Source organism: Alnus glutinosa, chromosome 4 (genome assembly GCF_958979055.1).
Source record: "Alnus glutinosa chromosome 4, dhAlnGlut1.1, whole genome shotgun sequence".
NCBI classification, from domain to species: domain Eukaryota; kingdom Viridiplantae; phylum Streptophyta; class Magnoliopsida; order Fagales; family Betulaceae; genus Alnus; species Alnus glutinosa.
The window spans coordinates 2,083,100-2,101,471 of NC_084889.1; the positions used below are offsets into that span (position 1 = coordinate 2,083,100).

At 37.1% G+C, this 18,372-nt stretch overlaps 3 protein-coding genes across 4 annotated transcripts; 1 reads left to right on the plus strand and 2 right to left on the minus strand.

Annotated features, from left to right (window-relative positions):
* Positions 1-371: 371 nt before the first annotated feature.
* LOC133867204 (uncharacterized) lies at positions 372-7,561 on the minus strand. 2 transcript variants are annotated; one of them, XM_062303914.1, is made up of 6 exons: positions 7,313-7,561; positions 6,595-6,727; positions 6,392-6,495; positions 2,851-3,022; positions 2,603-2,743; positions 372-968 (listed from the first exon to the last, which is right to left on the minus strand). In XM_062303914.1, the coding sequence occupies exons 1-6, from the start codon at positions 7,360-7,362 to the stop codon at positions 573-575; spliced, it is 996 nt and encodes a 331-aa protein (XP_062159898.1). In that variant the 5' UTR covers positions 7,363-7,561; the 3' UTR covers positions 372-572. The 2 variants fall into 2 exon arrangements, with proteins under 2 accessions (XP_062159898.1, XP_062159899.1); XM_062303915.1 differs by having other exon boundaries at positions 6,595-6,740.
* A 1,442-nt stretch (positions 7,562-9,003) lies between these two features.
* LOC133867130 (caffeoylshikimate esterase) lies at positions 9,004-13,717 on the minus strand. Its single transcript, XM_062303821.1, has 8 exons — positions 13,239-13,717; positions 13,069-13,098; positions 12,698-12,827; positions 12,414-12,560; positions 12,159-12,289; positions 10,487-10,624; positions 9,599-9,697; positions 9,004-9,484 (listed from the first exon to the last, which is right to left on the minus strand). The coding sequence occupies exons 1-8, from the start codon at positions 13,551-13,553 to the stop codon at positions 9,266-9,268; spliced, it is 1,209 nt and encodes a 402-aa protein (XP_062159805.1). The 5' UTR covers positions 13,554-13,717; the 3' UTR covers positions 9,004-9,265.
* A 584-nt stretch (positions 13,718-14,301) lies between these two features.
* Positions 14,302-18,037, plus strand: LOC133865612 (pentatricopeptide repeat-containing protein At1g08070, chloroplastic; the record flags this gene model as incomplete). Its single annotated transcript, XM_062302029.1, has 2 exons — positions 14,302-16,899; positions 17,082-18,037. A coding segment is annotated over one exon (1,875 nt), but the record flags the coding sequence as incomplete, so codon positions are not given.
* Between the last annotated feature and the right edge of the window lie 335 nt (positions 18,038-18,372).

Sequence of the window (18,372 nt, forward strand, 5' to 3'; positions counted from 1 at the left end):
TTAATTGGAGTTCAGAAGTAAAATTCGGTAGAATTCATGGGCTTTATTGTATTTGGAGACGATCGAGTTGCCAGTGAGCTAGTAGCAAACTCTGATCGAGTGGGGTCAAAAATTGTTTTAAAGAAGCGATTCAACGTAACCCACCTCAAAGCCAATTTTCGTTAATGATTCTTCTTCTTTCACATAATTTTTCCCTACAGACGTGATTTTTCCTTGGTGTCGCTCAAGGAAAAATATAAATAAATCTTTTGGGCCATGCATATCTTTTGGTGTCTCATAGCAAATATACAGAACTTGGAAAGCTACTGCATGTGCCTTCCCAAGTTCTATGTGACTATGTGGATACACAAATCAATTTTCAGCCATCTCTGTAATACAACGGACATGCAGTTATATTCACTGACTCGGTTTGTAATATTCCTTAACAAGAAGTGCATTATTTTTAATATACACGTTCTCCTCCTCTTGTTTTTGTTTTTGTTTTTTTTCAGCCACTTTTCTTCCATGGATCTTGGAAAAGCCTGCTGCCATAGATTCACAAGAATGCACACAAAGCTCACATATCCATTTCATCACAGCTGTGAAGAAGACTTGCTTTCTTCCAGCTTGAAGGACCCAAACTTAACATTTACCAACTCGGCAGCGGCACGAGCAGCAGCAGATGCACGCTCTGCAGAGGCAATGGCAGCTCGAGCTTTCTCCAGGATCTCAGTCGATTGGGGTCTTGTCTCCCTTTTGACATCGCTAACTAGTCCTGCATCATAATTTTTTATTGATGGTTCTATTTCATTAGTACCCAAAAAAGGAGCATTGCTTGAAGCACTAGGAGCTTGAGGCTGATGAGATTCTTGTTTAGTATTCGTAGGTATAATAGATTGTGCCCCATTAGAAGGAGAAGATTTAAAAGAGTCTCGTTTGTTGGGAGCCTGGGGGAGTCCAACTCCAGCACATGCTTGCTTTGATCCACCCTAAAGGTCAAGAGGCCAGAATTAATTGAACTGTACAATAAATAACATCAAAAGGCTACAAATAGATTACAAGAGAGTTGGTTGGTTTAAAGTTAGTTCACAATCATTTAATTCAAATGCACAAAGTAATTCACATCTAAGTCAATAAATCCATGCTAAGTAATGAAAGGGGGGTACAATTGGTTACAGGCTAAATGGCAACCAAGAAGTTCACAGTTTACGTGCAATCATGCGTGCGCGCGCGCACAGAGAAATTCTGTCAATGACAGACAGCAAAAAAAAAACATGAAACTACTTCATCAATCTCAAAGTAATCAATAACATTTACAGAAGAATGTATTACTAATTCATCTCATTTAATTGATGAGGGAGTCTTGCAAGGAGGGCCAAGCCATGAGGAGTCATGGAGTTGGCCGTTCAAGATTACCTTGAAAGTCTATAATCTCCAAATCAAGATTGAGCCTCATGCAAACAATCTCGAACAAGGCTCAAAGCACCCAAGCTCAAATTGCTTGAATATTTTAACTACTAACAAACCTAGCAAGCCAAGTAATAATTTGCTTGAGCATGCTTGAAGAATCAGAGGGCTCTAAGATAAGATTGAGCTTGGCTAATCTATTTCATTAATACCTTTAACAATCTCTTCCCTAACTGAATCGAGCCTAGTATCTTGGTATATCTCGGAGTCCTATTGCAGAAGTTTTGATGTTCAATCTTCATAATGTGCATTCTTGATGAACCAATCTTAATAATGTGCATGCTAACAACATAAATCATTTTCCCTCAGTAGTTATGAGGATTAAATAACTGATTAAATATCTATTTACTTATGCCATGGCAAAAAATTTACCAAGAGAAACTCTGAATCCACACCTTTTATTACAGATAATGGAAAGTTTATTTGGAATGTCAGAGGAAGTTAAAAATCAGACCAACTGATACATCCTTGATGGTGATAATTTTGGTTGACAATACCCTAAGCAAATGGGGATTTAGACAAGGCTCCATGATGGAAAGGGTTTCACGAAGCCAATGTATAAGGCTTTCTTGAGTGAAACTGAGAAGAATATCTGAGCTAGACCTATAAATTTTATGGTAGGGGCAACTGTAAACAAGAACCAATAATTACAACATTAAGGAGCAGGAAGGAATTGACACAGGAAATGTCAAGGTATGCAAAATCGTGGGAATGAGGGAGACAAAATGCTAATTAATTGAGAGCCATTCAGAATTCCTATATAGACAACTATTTGAAAATGCACCAAATCTCGAAAATTGTATTAGATATCTTGAAATTTCACTTCAGTGTTATGGGAACATCGTAAAAAAAACTATGCCAAAATAAATTGGAGATTTGGGGAACACATAATTTACAGTTCTCTATGAAGGAAGTATTGCTTCGGGAAGCTAGTTCCCTAAAATTTCGAAGCCATTTCCCATAAAATCTTAGTGCAGGAAACACAGGAAGCAGGATCCACTAATATGCAAGATCATAGAAATCAAGTAGTTTCTCCGTAATGATACAAAACTATGACATCAAGATATCTTGTCAGGAACCGATTACTAGCATCAAAAGATAAAGTTATGCCTAGCTATATATGAAGAGAAACTGAAGCACAAATTGGTATAAGTACCAGCAGATCTTCATGTTTCTTACTGAATTCTGCTTCTGTGTTTGAAGAATTCCATTCCAGATTGTACTCTTTTGCAATGTCGTTCAATATCTTGAGCTTTACCTCTGCAGCAGGAGCACTAATTGAAAGCTTTTCAATTATCTAAAAAAAAAAAAATTCAAAACAAAAAGGGTATATCAATATATTCAAGTCACAAATGGCTGCTCCTGCAGAAATATCACACTTGCAAAATGTGCTAGCCACTAAACTGTACGGTTGACACTAGAGTCAGGACGAAGTTCTGACACAGCCATGACAAATTCCTTGCCATATTTTGTAGTAAATAAATTCTTGATCTGTAGCAAATCTGGCACATCTGAACATCTGGGAGCTGCAAATATTATACTCGAGATAGCTTCTCGCAATTCTGGTGGACATTCCCTGCCATACAAAAAAGGATTGGTTACAAAATTGGCTCACATACAGAAATTGTTTAAGTGTACTTGTTTCACAGATATCAATAAATCTCCTACTTAAAGCAAACAAAAGTGCTTCAAATACCGAAGTCCCTTAATATTGGTTAAGCTAGAAGAACAGCTGGGCCTACCTAGGGTATTGATGAGGAAATAGAACATTTCAGCAGGAAAAATGCAATTATACCCCCACATTGTTTTAACACTCCAGAAAGTACTACAAAAGCATTTCTATGTGCCCATGTTTGCTTCCACCAATGGACAGCACTAAATTAGGATATTAAAATTTGTCAAACAAATTGATTCTCTTAGAAGCGGCAATTGATTGCCTTATGTGGTGTCTTTGGAGGGAAAGAAATGATAGAAGTTTTGAAGACAGCGAGAAGATAATGGTGGAACTAAAGTCTTTCTTCTTCAATACTCTTTACCTCTGGACAATTGCTTTACACTTTCCTAATGTGTTTGATTTTCATGCTTTTCTTCTTGATCTTTTTTCCTTTTCTAGTTAGATGTTTCTCTTGTATACTTCCAGTGTACTTGAGTTGCGTCTTTTTTGCTTTTTAGTGAAATTTCGATTACTTATAAAGAAAAAAAATTATCTAGAACCCCAAATGAAGAACACTTAATAATCATGTACCGCAGAAGTAACATAACCTTTAAGATTATTTATACGTTAGTCTATACTCCCATTACTATTACCTTGTCTATAGAAGTTAGCGATGTCAACAATGATTCTATCATGAGAGATATTGACTATGGTAGACAATTAATCCTTGTCTCACTTCAAGGAAATAAAAAATTTCCATGTTGAAACAATCATTATTTTTCAAAAAACAAGCAAAGAAGTTTCAAAAAACAAGTGAAGAAGAAAAAATATGGGATAGACACAATGGCTGTACCACTCAATTTTAAGTCATAATACAACACAAATAGCCGACTCAACATAGGAAAAGAGAACATGGCCCCTATTTGATGGGCCCCTTCAGTAGATCTTTCTATTTTTTTCCTCTTCTTCAATTAATCTCTTTTGGTAGATCATTAGTTCAACAATAAATTTGAAGGGCACGTGAATATATTATTAATTAATAAACTCAACCATTCAGATATATATCAGGTGATGCTGTCTTTTGTCTTTGCTTCTCAACTTCACCCACATTCTTTGATAGACAATTTTTCTCCAATGCAGTCTATTAAACTGAAATGTGTCCAAAATGTTCACATGCATTTTTATTTCTCAACATGCATTTTGGAATCATTTTTTTTTTATAAGCAAGCAGAGAAATAACACGTCAGTTTAATAGAGGAAAACTTTGTTTTTCTTCAAGGCTCTAGCTTTCCTCTAGTCTTTATGTAGTCTCCAACTTCTACCAATTTAGTCCACACTCTTGCAGTCATTAGCCTTCACTGTACATTGCCAAACCAACTCATGTAACTATTCATCAACTTCAGCACAATTAGTGCAATCCCAAGGTTACAACGCTTTATCTTTCATTACATTGCCACAACCATTAACATTCTCAGTTCAGTCATACTCATTTTACATAGATACTGTTTCTTTACCTTATATGGGAAGCCTTGTAGCAGTCTCATCTGCTTCCCTTCAATGAGTTCAGCAACTATATAACAATTTACAAGCACCTCTCTACTTCATCAATCCCGTGCAGATACTGGAGGGTTACGTTTAACCACATAATCACTAAACAACATGGACCTAGAACCGAGTATCTACGAACTAAAAATTAATGTTTTGAGGTATATGCTAGAATGTTTAAAACAGACTTACCAGATAGACATTAGTTTGCCTTATAGCTTAGCCTGGCATCTTAAATCCTCTGATTTGTGGACATATACTCAAGTGTTTGGACAGATTCAAAGAATCAAGAAAGAAACATAACTTTAAAAAAAAAGAAAAAACATAGATAGAGAAGCCAACCAATTAGACAAATAGTAAATCACACTCCACAATCAAGCTTGAGTGCTTAAACCAATTAAAAATTTTGTTAGACTAAATCATTGAACCACAACTCTTAACTCCCGATTAGAAGGAAAATATTTTTTCTGACACAAACTAAAGATTTAGAAATCTTTCAAAACTAAATTACTATTTACCGGCTAACTCAAGACCTATATAGTCATTATACATGTAAGAACGAGTTTGTTTATATATATATATATATATATATATATATATATATATATATATATATATATATATATTATTTATTTATTAATCATCCACGAACTAGTTTAAAGAGTGGAAAATAATTACATTAACCCAAGAAGTCCTATTCTTAATAAACCTTCTATTCGAAAGAAGAAGATATTGAATAGTAAAGTTTTTAATATTTAAATGATAAAGATAGGGTATAACTCAACCAATGGACAAAAGAGTCAATGGAGTTAAAGATTAATACACAAGCGCGAAAAAGCGGATTTTTTGTTGTTGTTGTTGAGTATGAAACTGTTTAAATTGTTAATCATGTATCATGGTCTTCCAGTTACTCTCTCATGTGATTTCAGTCAATATCATCTGCATCAGACCTCAATCATGATTAGTTGGTCAGAAAGTTATGCTCCTACTAGCCCAAGAATATTTTGCATTTCATCTGTTTGTTGATCCTTGCAAGTCTTAAATTATCCCCATAAATACTTTGTTGAAATCTCTGGCAGCGAGATGACAGACAACAAACCATTAGAAAAAGGTTCCACAAATCTTCAAAAAAGGTGTACCCCAGATTAATAGGTCAGAAGTTGCACAGCCAGGAGACTGATGTGGAGGGTGTTTAATTGAACAGAACAACAAAATATAGCTTATGTATTGATTATCATATGGCAATCAATGCTTGTAAGAAAGTTAACTGACTAGTTAATCACAAATGTATGGAAGTCTAAATGCGTCAAATGTGAATCTGAGAATCTCAAACGAACAAATATGAGCATAATCTAGTTTCATGGTATTCCAAGACTCTTCAGAACTTCAACTCTATCATTCTATATCAAATAATTAGTAACAAAAATTGCAGGGGGGTTTTCAAGGTCTTCTGAATGGAATGAAAAAGAAGAAAAAAAACCCCAAGATCATTGGTGATCTTTGTTTATCTTTAAAGATTCCTCTTAAGTATTTCATCATCTTATCAGGAACATTGAGGAGACATCTGGCGCTACTCATGTTTGTAAAGTCTGATTAGGCAACCGTCTGTGGAAGAGTTTCATATAACATAGTGCTCTAGTGCTTTGCCATTTTAAGTTACAAGAAAGGACACGTGGTTTTAATGCTGTCTTGGAAAAAAAATGTGCAAGTATATAGGACATATATGGTAGTGATTAATGGATTTACCTCTGGCTTTCAATTATAGGAACCCGTGCAAGAACAAATTCACAGAACAGCTCTAATATCTCATATGCAGCCCATATGTTCTGTTCCCTTATAACATGCTCCACCTAACCAAATTAAAGAGCACAAATTAAATCTATAGCCAGTTTTATAAAGAACAAATTCAAATTAATCAGCAGCCACTAATCATATGTTTGAAGTGGTACCCGAATTCGAGCTATCGCTTCCTGGCCAGCCTGCAAAAACTGGGCTATCTCCTTACGCATATGTTTGAGCTGCATATCCCTCTTGTTTTGCAGCAATTTGATGCGTGAGATTGCCAAGCTCACGCATGTTTTGCTACAAAACCACCCTAACAACATTAGATATGTGCAACCCATAAAAATTTAAAAAGAAAGAAAAGAATGCAGTCATTCAATTGTAAAGCATAAAAGTCAACTTTAATGGGAATTTCTAAAATCACACTTGGAAGGGGCAACGAAATCAATGAACTTTGGATCAAGACTTTTCCTAGAAACAGCTCACTTTCCAGAAGCAACAAGCTCCCTTAATTAATATAAAAAAGGAAAAAGAAAACTGTTCAAGTACTTCTAATTAAAACTTTTTTTCTTATATATATTGCTAACTAAAACTCTCAACTGAACGGAACCCATATGCCAAAATCCATTAATGGATATTGGGTATCTCATAGAACTGAGAATCGCAGCAAGACACAACCCTCTCTAAATCTACAATTTCACATAACATAAACCTTAGGTGCCAGAGTACAAGTTGGCCAACCCAGATTATAAAAGCAATAAGAAGTTAAACTACAATTAGCAAACAAATATACAGAGATCAATAAATTAACTACAGATGATAAATAAAAATCAGAAATTGATCAAATCTGAGGTTTTAGAGATAAAGAATAATGCTATAACTGACCATTTTGTGCCAAAAACACCTCTATTGAAGAGCTGGTTTAAGAGTGACATGGGTGAATAAACGGCAAAGGTAAGCCTCCGCCAAATGTATGATCCAAGGAGGATTTCTCTTTCTCTTTCTCTACGATTCAATCGTAGGGAAGGGTCAAGTCTGAAAGTGCTTTTCTGAGTCTCTGTTTCTACAAGATCGATCCAACCAAAATGGTCTCGGGGGTTAAGTGCTGTTTGGCTTCGTTTTTTTGTTTCATCAAAACTCGTTTTAGTGCTAGAGCAAGTTCTGAAAAATAAGGCAAAAAAGGACACAAGTAATTCTCCAAATTGGGCTTTAATTTTATTAACAAAAAAAAAAAAACTCCTAATTGGGTGGAAATAAATTTTTCTAATATACCATATTAAGTTGACATGTCCTTAGAGCATGTTATTCTTATATGCATTTTAATCACCTGCTCTTAGGACATATGTCACATATTTTGTTAATCGTATTAAAAATGTAATTTATATCACATGCTCTAAAAACAAATACTAATTTATTAGACTGGGTTAGAGGAATTTCCTCTAACTCGACAACTTGTTACAAATTTTTCATATTTAAGGGCTAACGATATTTGCCATATCTAACCACTATCATTTTCGTAATGTCCCCCAAATATATTATTGGGGTTGCAATGTCCGTCTTTTATGACTCAAATGACAAAAATGCTTTCCATAAGATTAAAAAAAAAATACTTATGGATGGTATTTTTGTCATTTTAAATTGCAGAATGGAAACATTGCAACTCCAAATGGTAAATTGGGAGAGACTTTGCAAAAATTGAAAAATTATTAAGACGTTACAAAAATGATAGTAATTAGAGGAGTTAAATGCAGTTTCTACCATATTTAGTTATTTATGGAAACAGTGGTGCATTACTTCAAGCTGTTGTGGAGCCAAAGAGCGTCATCTTTACAGCTCTAGTTTAGTCTTATTATTAATTGTAATGGTTGTGTTAGACACACGTTATGAGTAATGCTACATATTATACTTTTATTCCACCATTATTTTATTGGATTAATGTGGTAATAACTATCTGCCCTTAGATCGCCCCTATGTCATCTATCCTTGGATTGATGACAATATCCAAAGCCATTGGGTGCTTCGGCCACCCTTTAGTATTCTCTCTTGAATCCAAGCGTTGCAACATAGTTTCTCAAACTTGGCCTTTTCTCTTGTTTTTTTTTTCAATCACAAACATTCTTATATGTAAGCCAAAGATATAGTTGCAGTGGCGATTTATCTTAACTAGCCATATCAATTTTGTTTCCTTTGTTGTGGACACAAGTCTTAGTTTCAATGTGTCATCTGTGCTCTTGATCCTTAGAGGCTACCTAGAGGTAAAATGGTAGGTTATTGAAACTTTGAATATCGTCTTCTGCAATGAAAAAGCAGCACTTGACTCGAAGATGGCGACTGAATTATCAGCTACGTTATATATATATATATATATATATATATATATATACAGATTTTCTTTTTATATATATATATTTGCAAATAACACGTGTTACACTATAATTTTATTTTATTTTTTTGAATTTTTATATAAGTCGTGTTACACTATAATTGATACTAAAGTAATATATTAACAAATTCTGTCAACTTTGGTTTTTTAAACAAATTTTCCTTTTAAATTTTAGACGTTGACCCAGTAGCAATTTCAGTCATGGCACATCACATATCAATTGTTTGTACACAGCCATTGTGACAAAAAAAATTATGTGGTCTCTGTAACTCTGTTATTGATCCACAAAAAGTTATTCTAGTCTACTTCCCTCTCCACTCTGTCTTCCTTTCTGGGTGTTTGTGAGTGTGTGTTTGTGTAAGCCCACCATCTTCCAACAAGAGGATCTTCTATGTCGCATAACAGCATACAGCAGAAGAAGTAACAATGATTGAACGCGAAATCAAAGGGAGCTTCTAGTTAAGGGAACATCGGGAATCAAGCCATGCAACAATATCATTAAGTACTGCAGATATCCTGTCATCAGGTTCCCCTTCCAGAATGCAGTGATAACCATCTTCATAAAGTTTTATGGTTTTGTCATTCGTAGAGGCCTTCTCATAAAGAAACTGGCTTACTAACGGATCTGTCAGCTTATCTGCCGCTCCATGAAGAATCAGCAATGGAGATGAAACCTGCAACACCTCCATATTTGTTTAAATGTTGTAGATATAGCATGTAATAACAATGGGATGATAATATCCTCTTCTAGATGATGACAAAGAAGAAAACACTAAAAAAAAACTGACCCTCTCCGCTTGCTTCTCAATTTCATTTGTCACCTTCAAAAGTTCCACAGCAGTTTTCAACCGCGTTTGATCATTGTAAGAAATCACATTATAGACAGCCTACAATACAAAAATGCAAAATTTATTATTCAATAATCTTTGCAGGTAACAATAAATAAGCTATTAGAATCTAGAAAAGCAGACAAGAAAAATAGTTACAAGAATGGTTTAAATTGACTGAAATGCTAGTTAATAAAATGTTGATGGTAATTGTGGAAGAAAGTCAGTTATGTATGAGGCAGATGATTTAAAGGAACAATCATTTTTTTTTTCTTCTAATGATCAAAAGTTAGGAGACATCAATTTATATCAGGTTTGGGAAGAGGAAATATGGCTTCTTTAGTGATGTAACAAGCACGGTGAAAATGAATTTTCCAGGGTTTATCAGGTATGGAGAAGTTAGCATCCTGAGACAGGCACTGTTCATCAGCGTGCTACATATTGTCAATTATAACAAGTTCATGTGCCAAAAAGAAAGAAGAAAAAGAGAAATACATTGAAATTCAGTGCTTCTTGTTTCTTTACTGAAAATTGATAAATATGTAGGACACTCCAGCGGCCCTCAATCTAGCTGATTATCTTCCATATCAATTCCACCTCTTCATCCGGGCTTAAATGCTATTATAGTTAGCAATATCCTTTAGACTTGTATTTACCGGCATATAAAAGGTTCAATTCATCTACATTTCAGTGCTAACATGCTCAGTGTCTTTTGGGATCTGGCGCATAGGCCTGTATACTTCTGAATGTTCAATCAGTTGTTGGACCACAGTGTGGTACAACACAAAAGCCTGTTCAAATTACATATTGTACAAATGCATTTATATCCGAGAGTAAAAAAGGACAAACCATTTTCCTTTTCCTCAGGTCTCTGAAGGCTAGCGCAGCTAGATCTTTCTGTGGGAAGAGCTTTGCTTTTGGCATGACATTGGCCATGAGGGTTAATACTTTCAGAACTGGAGCTGGAGGTTTCACGTCCTCTGCAATCTTAGCAGCAACTTATAGTCAGCAGATTTTTCATTAGGTGAGTGATAGAGTATATTAGTCCAGGTACAAGATTTGACCATGTAACTTCCTGAAAATCCCTATAAGTCAGTATAAGCACACGAAATAGTCCCCCTTCCCCTCTCAAACAAAAAAGAAAGAAAGAAAATGCACGCATAAATCACTATATAATCATCATTCACTATGAATAATAAAGAACACATAATATGCCCCCCAGCCATGAGTAAAGAAACGATGTTTTCTTATTGAATCAAATGTTTTGTAATAGTTTGGGTAATTGCCCAAGATATACATACTCTCATATGTTAGCGTGCATGCAGACATGTAATGCTTAGCAGGGGTGTAGGTAGGTGAAGGCTTGGGGGGTCCATGGCCCCCCCAAGCCCCAAGCTTTTCCCAAAAAAAAAAAAATTAAGTTTTACCCCTCAAATTTTTTTTTTTTTTTTTTAATTTGGCTCCCCAAAGTCTAAAAGCCGGCTCCGCCCCTGAATTGCTTAGTCTTGTTTAAAAGATGAAAATTTTCTGGCTACTTCATCTTTCCAGTATCAGAATGCATCTTCTAATGAGTGATAAAATTCAGAAAACAAGTCATATTTCTTCTATACAAATTTTAACAAATTGTCGACATCATTTTTGTGAAGTAAGTTGCTAACACGGGCATGTTCAGTGTATGTACCAGTATAGAAGAGGCATTTCATCCCATTGAGTAGAAAATTTATCTAACTACATAAAATATCTACATGTAGTCACCATGAGTATACATTGCCAGTGTTGATCCACAGGGGGCAGCTCATCCCCCCAAGGTGGAATATCAATACGTTGATATCACGTCTCTAAGACTACTAAAACCAGGTACACTAAGAGAAAAGGCAGTAAATTAACATGCAGAGGTAAGGAGACCTACATGAACACAGTGCACCATAATACAAGTGCAATCGATACAGCCACTGTCTACAGACTGACTCAGGAGTCCTAACTTGGTGGCTAGGACAGAGGCCTTTTGAGACATGCCCTCTACCTGTCTCTCCACACCCAAAATAGACAACTATGGTCCTTCTTCTCCAAAGATAGCTCTCACCTGGCAACCACAACCTGAAAACCCGCAGGAATCATACTTGCAGACTGCATATTGTAGGCTTCTGCACATTCCTAATTGCTTATATGAAGTCACTAGGCATTACATAAACTTCCCATAATACGCTAAAAGGTTATGACACCCAAAAGAGGAACTTACACGGTAATTCACACAAGAATGAACAGGCCACCTTAAATGCGCTTTCCCAGATCAACCAGGTTTGCACAGATTAATTAGGTACAAAATTAGCAGGCTCGTTTCCAGAATAAAGAATTTCTACATATTCTAATGAAATAACGAAATTTAAACCAAGGAATGATACAGACCTTCACACTTTTATAACTTTTCAAAAGGCTCATAGATTGTCAAAAAGTTCAGAAACCAGTACCATGGATTTCCTGAACTACTGGCATGAACAGTAGGGAGTAGGGATGGGCTTACTTTACACATTGGCGCCACAAGGATGACTCCATCCCATCCATGTGGTTCCTTTAGATGAACTTTAAGAGCAACGGCTCCACCCATGGACTGTCCAAATAAAAACCGGCGCAACCCTCTCAATTCAGGTCTTCCTTCCAATTGAAACATAAAACACAATGAGGAACACAGTTTTGTCAATTGAATTCACCAAATCTAATAAGGATGCAATTTCACTGATGGTGATGCTGATTCTGAGAGTAGTTTTGAATGTCGCACCTTTGATTTTTGTATAATTTTCTATAACATTATCAGCCAGTTCATCAAAGCTTGGGATGTAACCATGCAACCCATCAGAAAGGCCAAAACCAGGATGGTCCAAAGCATAAATAGCATATCCAGATGCAGCAATATGCTTGGCAATACCTGAAATTCCAAACTCGACATATATAAAAGAAAAAGCCTTCAAATTCGGCTGGCATATACCATAGTAGAGTAAACAAAAAGAAGGAAACATAAGATATAGTTCTAGTCCACGTTCTTACACGAATATAATCACAAACCTTCAAAAAAGAATGTGCAAGTATCACCATAACCATGGCAGAAACACACAGCACCTTTGATGCGAACACCTGGTTGTGGCATCCAGCTTTTACAGAAAATTTCCAATCCCTTCGAGTTCCTCTCGTACCACTATAATACCATTAATAGTCATCAAATTCTCTAATTACAATTTTGAACCTCATTAGCCTTTAAACTTAGCCTCCACTTAGTTGCCATTTGCCAAGAAAATTGAGAAATCAAACAGAAAGCAAGCATTTGAACCACACGTATTCAGCTTATTTTGAGTGGATCTTTCTTTAATTTAATTTTTGGGTCCGCATTAACGCAAAAGAAGATTTTGTCACAGTTCCAGACAGGAAGCATAGCTTACCTCCTCTGTTATGATCCCAGTAGGAGCCATCTACCCACCAATCAAAACCCATTGACATTCACAAGAAAATACCAAAAAAGAAAAAAAGAACAAAACCAAATAATTAGAAACTGATATAATATTACAATCCAAACGCAAAGAAACCACGATCATGATGGAACCAAACCAACCTTGAACAAGCAATGATCAAGCTGTTGCTGGACCTCCACGAAGGCCAAACGGACCCGTCTGCGAGCGGAAGCCCTGTCCAGGTTCTGAGAAGCTATCGCATTCAGCTCCTCGCTCACGCCTTCGATTGGTGACCTTTTCTTAGCCGTGACTATAAGGGGAAGCTTTGGGGCTGAAAGTGCGGTCTCTGGGTTGGTTTTGTAACGGGGAATAATGGGTTGGTATTGCCTTCCAGGAAAGTTGATCGGAGAGATGGATTTCCTGGGCAAAAGACAGAGCTCCGGTGATTGGAATCTCAGGGTGAGCGAGAGGTCCATGGGTACGGAGTACGGACACTCGTGAAAAACAGTCAACTTTCAGAAACCTCGCCACCAAGTTGCAGTGTTGCACTGTTCCTTTTTCCAACGTAGCACGCTAGCACTAGCTGGAGCGTCCACATGGATCACGTGGGAAAAATTGGGAAATGGAAAAAGAAAAATGAAAGAAATTGTCCTATGTGTGTGTTCTCCGAGAAATGACTTACGAGAGGGTTTTATCGCATGAGTCAAAACCTATTCCTAGCTGTTTCTCTTCTTTTTTCTTTTATTTTTCTTAAATGTAGGGAATAAAATTACTCTTTGCTTTCCTATCAAAAAAACACCCCATAACAACTTCCTAACATTTTTTCTTATATCATTAAAATATTATTTTGTTACTTTTACTTTAATTAAAAGTAAAAAAAGAAAGCAATAAAGTAAGAGAGAGATTATATTTTTAGAATAAACAATTGAATGGGATGTGAACAGTGCTTCCCAATGCATTGGGAAGCACTGTTCACTTCCTAGGAAACAGATAATTGTAGAAAAGTTGTTGTGAGATGGTTTTTTTGACTTTTTTTAAAATTTTTCCTAAAATTTAAGGAACAGATTCCTTGTATCTTTGTAGGAAGCTGCTAGTAATGCTCTTGCGTAATAAGGTTGTCCACAATTTTGCAGTGCTGGATGGTCTTCTGCGTCATTTTCTTGTGAAGTGTTAAGGAATGGCAAGGAAAGTTTGTCAAACACGTGGAAATTGAGCTCAACCTAAAACCTTTCAACAATTAGGACCATACCATTACCACACTACAATATCGAGCTTACTGCCAAGATAGAGAAAATTGCCCTAATAAATTTAGCCCAAAAGCCACCACAAAGACTTCTCGAAGACAAATTCATCTCGCTCTTGCAGTCATGTAAGACTCCAAAACACCTCCACCAAATCCAAACCCAGATAATCACCCACGGATTCAAACACAACGACTACATTACCTCAAGATTTATCACAGTATGTGTGAAGCTGAAGAAACTAGCTTATGCCCGCCATTTGTTCGATCGAATTCCAGACCGGGGCATTGCGCTATGGAATGCAATGTTCAGAGGGTATGCTCAAAATGAGTCTTATAGGGAAGTTTTGGTTTTGTTTAGTCAAATGAAGAGCTCAGACGTAATACCCAATTGCTTTACCTTCCCTATTGTTTTGAAATCTTGTGGGAAAGTTAAGGCATGCGTAGAAGGCCAAGAAGTGCATGGTGTAGCAATAAAGGGTGGTTTTAGAGCAAACCCATTTGTGGGAACTACGTTGATTGATATGTATGCCGGTGGGGGAGCGATTGGAGCTGCTTACAAGGTGTTTGGTGAGATGGCTGAGAGGAATGTCGTTGCATGGACTTCGATGATTAGTGGGTATATTTTGTGTCGCAAGATGGTTTCTGCACGGCGCCTTTTTGATTTGGCTCCCGAGCGAGATGTTGTGTTGTGGAACACCATGGTTTCGGGTTATATTGAATTGGGTGATATGTTAGCTGCACGCAATCTTTTTGATGAGATGCCGAACCGGGATGTGATGTCTTGGAATACTATGTTGAATGGTTATGCTAATAATGGGGATGTCGAGGCATGTGAGAAGCTGTTTGAAGAGATGCCTGAGAGGAACATTTTTTCTTGGAACGGATTAATTGGAGGGTATGCCCGTAATGATCATTTTTTTGAAGTTATGGAGACTTTCAAAAGGATGCTAATTGAGGGTAATGTGCGTCCTAGTGATGCCACACTCGTGACCGTGTTGTCTGCATGTGCAAGATTAGGAGCTATTGATTTGGGTAAGTGGGTTCATTTATACGCTGAAAGTAATGGATATAAGGGAAATCTTTACGTTGGGAATGCTTTGATTGACATGTATGCAAAATGTGGAACTGTAGAAAATGCAGTTGATGTGTTCAAGAGCATGGGTACAAAGGATTTGATTACATGGAACACCATAATCAATGGTTTAGCAACTCATGGACGTGGGAGTGATGCCTTAACTTTGTTTTGCCAGATGAAGAATGCTGGAGAAATACCAGATGGAATCACCTTCATAGGAATTTTGTGCGCTTGTACGCACATGGGATTAGTTGAAGATGGCTTTTCCTATTTCCAATCAATGGTTGATGATTACTCAATTGTGCCTCAAATTGAACATTATGGTTGTATGGTTGATCTGCTTGCACGAGCTGGTCTTTTAGACCAGGCTGTAGAGTTTGTGAGGAAGATGCCCATGGAAGCAGATGCCATTATATGGGCTGCCTTACTTGGGGCATGTAGGATTTACAAAAACATTGAGTTGGCTGAACTGGCTCTTGAACGGCTTATCGAACTTGAACCGAAGAACCCTGCAAATTTCGTCATGCTTTCAAATATATATGGGGATCTTGGGAGATGGAAAGATGTTGCACGTTTAAAAGTTTCAATGAGGGATACTGGGTTCAGAAAATTGCCAGGATGTAGCTTGATTGAGGTCAATGAGTCTGTTGTTGAGTTCTATTCCTTAGATGAGAGGCATCCTGAGAGAGAGGAAATATACGGAGCTTTGAGGGGGTTGACAAAGCTGTTAAGGTCATCTGGATATGTATCAGACCTGTTCGAGCTTGGGCAGGGAACTTAAAGATAAAGGAGGGATAAGACAAGCACTACGAACTTATCTTATATCATCCTGTAACTTGAAACAAATAGACTGATTTGCCACAAAATTATTTCAATCTGCTTGCCAAACATATGCTTCCTCCTCTCAGCTGAAATGGCATCGCTCAAACATTTTCATCTGGATATACATTTTCTCTTTGGGATAGTGATTGGACAATGGTTGCTTCATAAAGAAAGCTGCAGCAACGACTCCTCAGTTTTGGAAAGCATATTGATTACACCAAATCTCTTCTGTAGTCACAAGATTCAAGCTATGTTCAAAGGCCTTATTGGGTAGGTTTAGTTAGCTGAATTTGATGATTCGGGCTGTTTTTTTGAATAATTAGGCAATGCACATTACTAGCAAACCACGGGAGGTAACACTTTTGCCCCCGACGTCTCACCATTCTGTTCTTTCTTTGGAATGGATATGGATGGGAAAAATTGGGATGTGGAACCTGAATTGGGGTTCTGGGTACTAGCCTAGGGTGAGGCAGGTATTAGCAAAAATTCTGTTTATTTTATCTTTGGAGCTTGTTGTTCAAGGATTATAATTAACATTGATAGTTAAACAATTTCTATATTGTGGTCATGGTTGCTTCTGTGTGATTTGCACAGCAATATGTTAAAAGTTTCTAGCTGGGTATTGTTGGAGGCTACAATGTTCTTGTGACTTAAAGCCCATGGTAGGAGATAGTTGCACCAGGTAATACTTCCATGCCTCAGTAGTATAGGACCAGATGTTCTTGTCACTAGTTGTATTTTCTTTGATATGAATACCAATTTATTGATTTGTGTGCGTTAGTTTTCTATGCCCTCCTGGGATGACTGAAGCTTATTACATTCAGTTTTCTACCTTTACCAATTATTCACTTTCAACGTCTTCAGTTTTCTAGCTGAGATTGCCCGGATGCTAGCACAATTGACCTCGCAGGTAGCCATCGGAAATACCCTGGCTGCACCTGCTGCTCAAGGAACAAACCCTCCATCCATCTACCACCCCTGCTTAGGGGACACAGATCCACAACCACAAAGCCAACCAAGAGTAGCAGATGCTAGACTTGTAGACCCAGTACCCCCTCCAGTTCAGAATCGGCCCGCAGTTCCTGAACCTGTGGATCGCTATGAGAAAGAGATCCGAAGAAAGCCTCCTGCAGTACCGGCCGTGTCCTTGGCTCCCACTCCCATGAATCAGATAGTGCCATACGTCCCACCACAGCCGTCCGATCCTCTGATGGAGAAGATCAGTCGCCTTGAACGGGCAGTTAATAAATTTGTAATTCCTTTTTCCCCTCTTTTGGCCATTATTCAAAAACAGGACAACGTCATACGGTTGATTTCAGGTGAGTTGCTGATTCTCCCAGCTCACCACACAGCAGGCACAAAGGTGTAAGGAAGAAATGAGAAACTTGGCGGTTTAGGAAACTATCCTTGAAGAAGCAGGACTTGGATTCCAACGGTGTTGGGCTCAGCTCATGGATCGGCCCATAAACATTGTCTATGGAGGTGGCAAGTCCTGTTGGACTGGCAGACAGGTAGCCGTTTTTGTGCAATTCTTTTTTCTTTTGGTTTCTTTTGGGGAATGGGGTACGTAGCTAGTGTTAGACTTCGTACAAGAAAAATATCAACAAAATGAAAAATGAAAAAGCTAAACTTTTTTTTTTTTTTTTTTTTTAAAAAGAATTATAAAATTATTATTTTTTTTTTTAAAAAAAAATATATATATATTTTGGAGGACATTGTGGCGGGGGGGTGTACCATCATGTAGTTCCACCCCGGCAACAATGATATTTATTTTTCTCTAGTATCAAGGAAAAATACAATGAACGTGGCTTCCTTTCTCTCGTCTTATGAAAGCTCAGACTATTCTTTTGTTCATTGTAATTTGTGTCTTGATTCTGGCTTCTTCTTTTGTTTTCTTGATCAATGTCCCTCAGCAAAATAAGTTAACAGTACTCTCTCTCTCTCTCTCTCTCTCCCTCGTACACAGACACACGTACATGCCATCTGTCACATGTGCATGCACGGCTTGGCTAGTATTTTTTTTTTTTTTACAAAGGTTCTTTTTCTTGAAAGAGACATGATAATGTTGAAGGCCTTTAATTTTAATAAACAAAGTTTCCAGTCCTTATTTGAAGAACTGAGGGAGCGGCGCACTATAGAAGAATTAGAACCGATG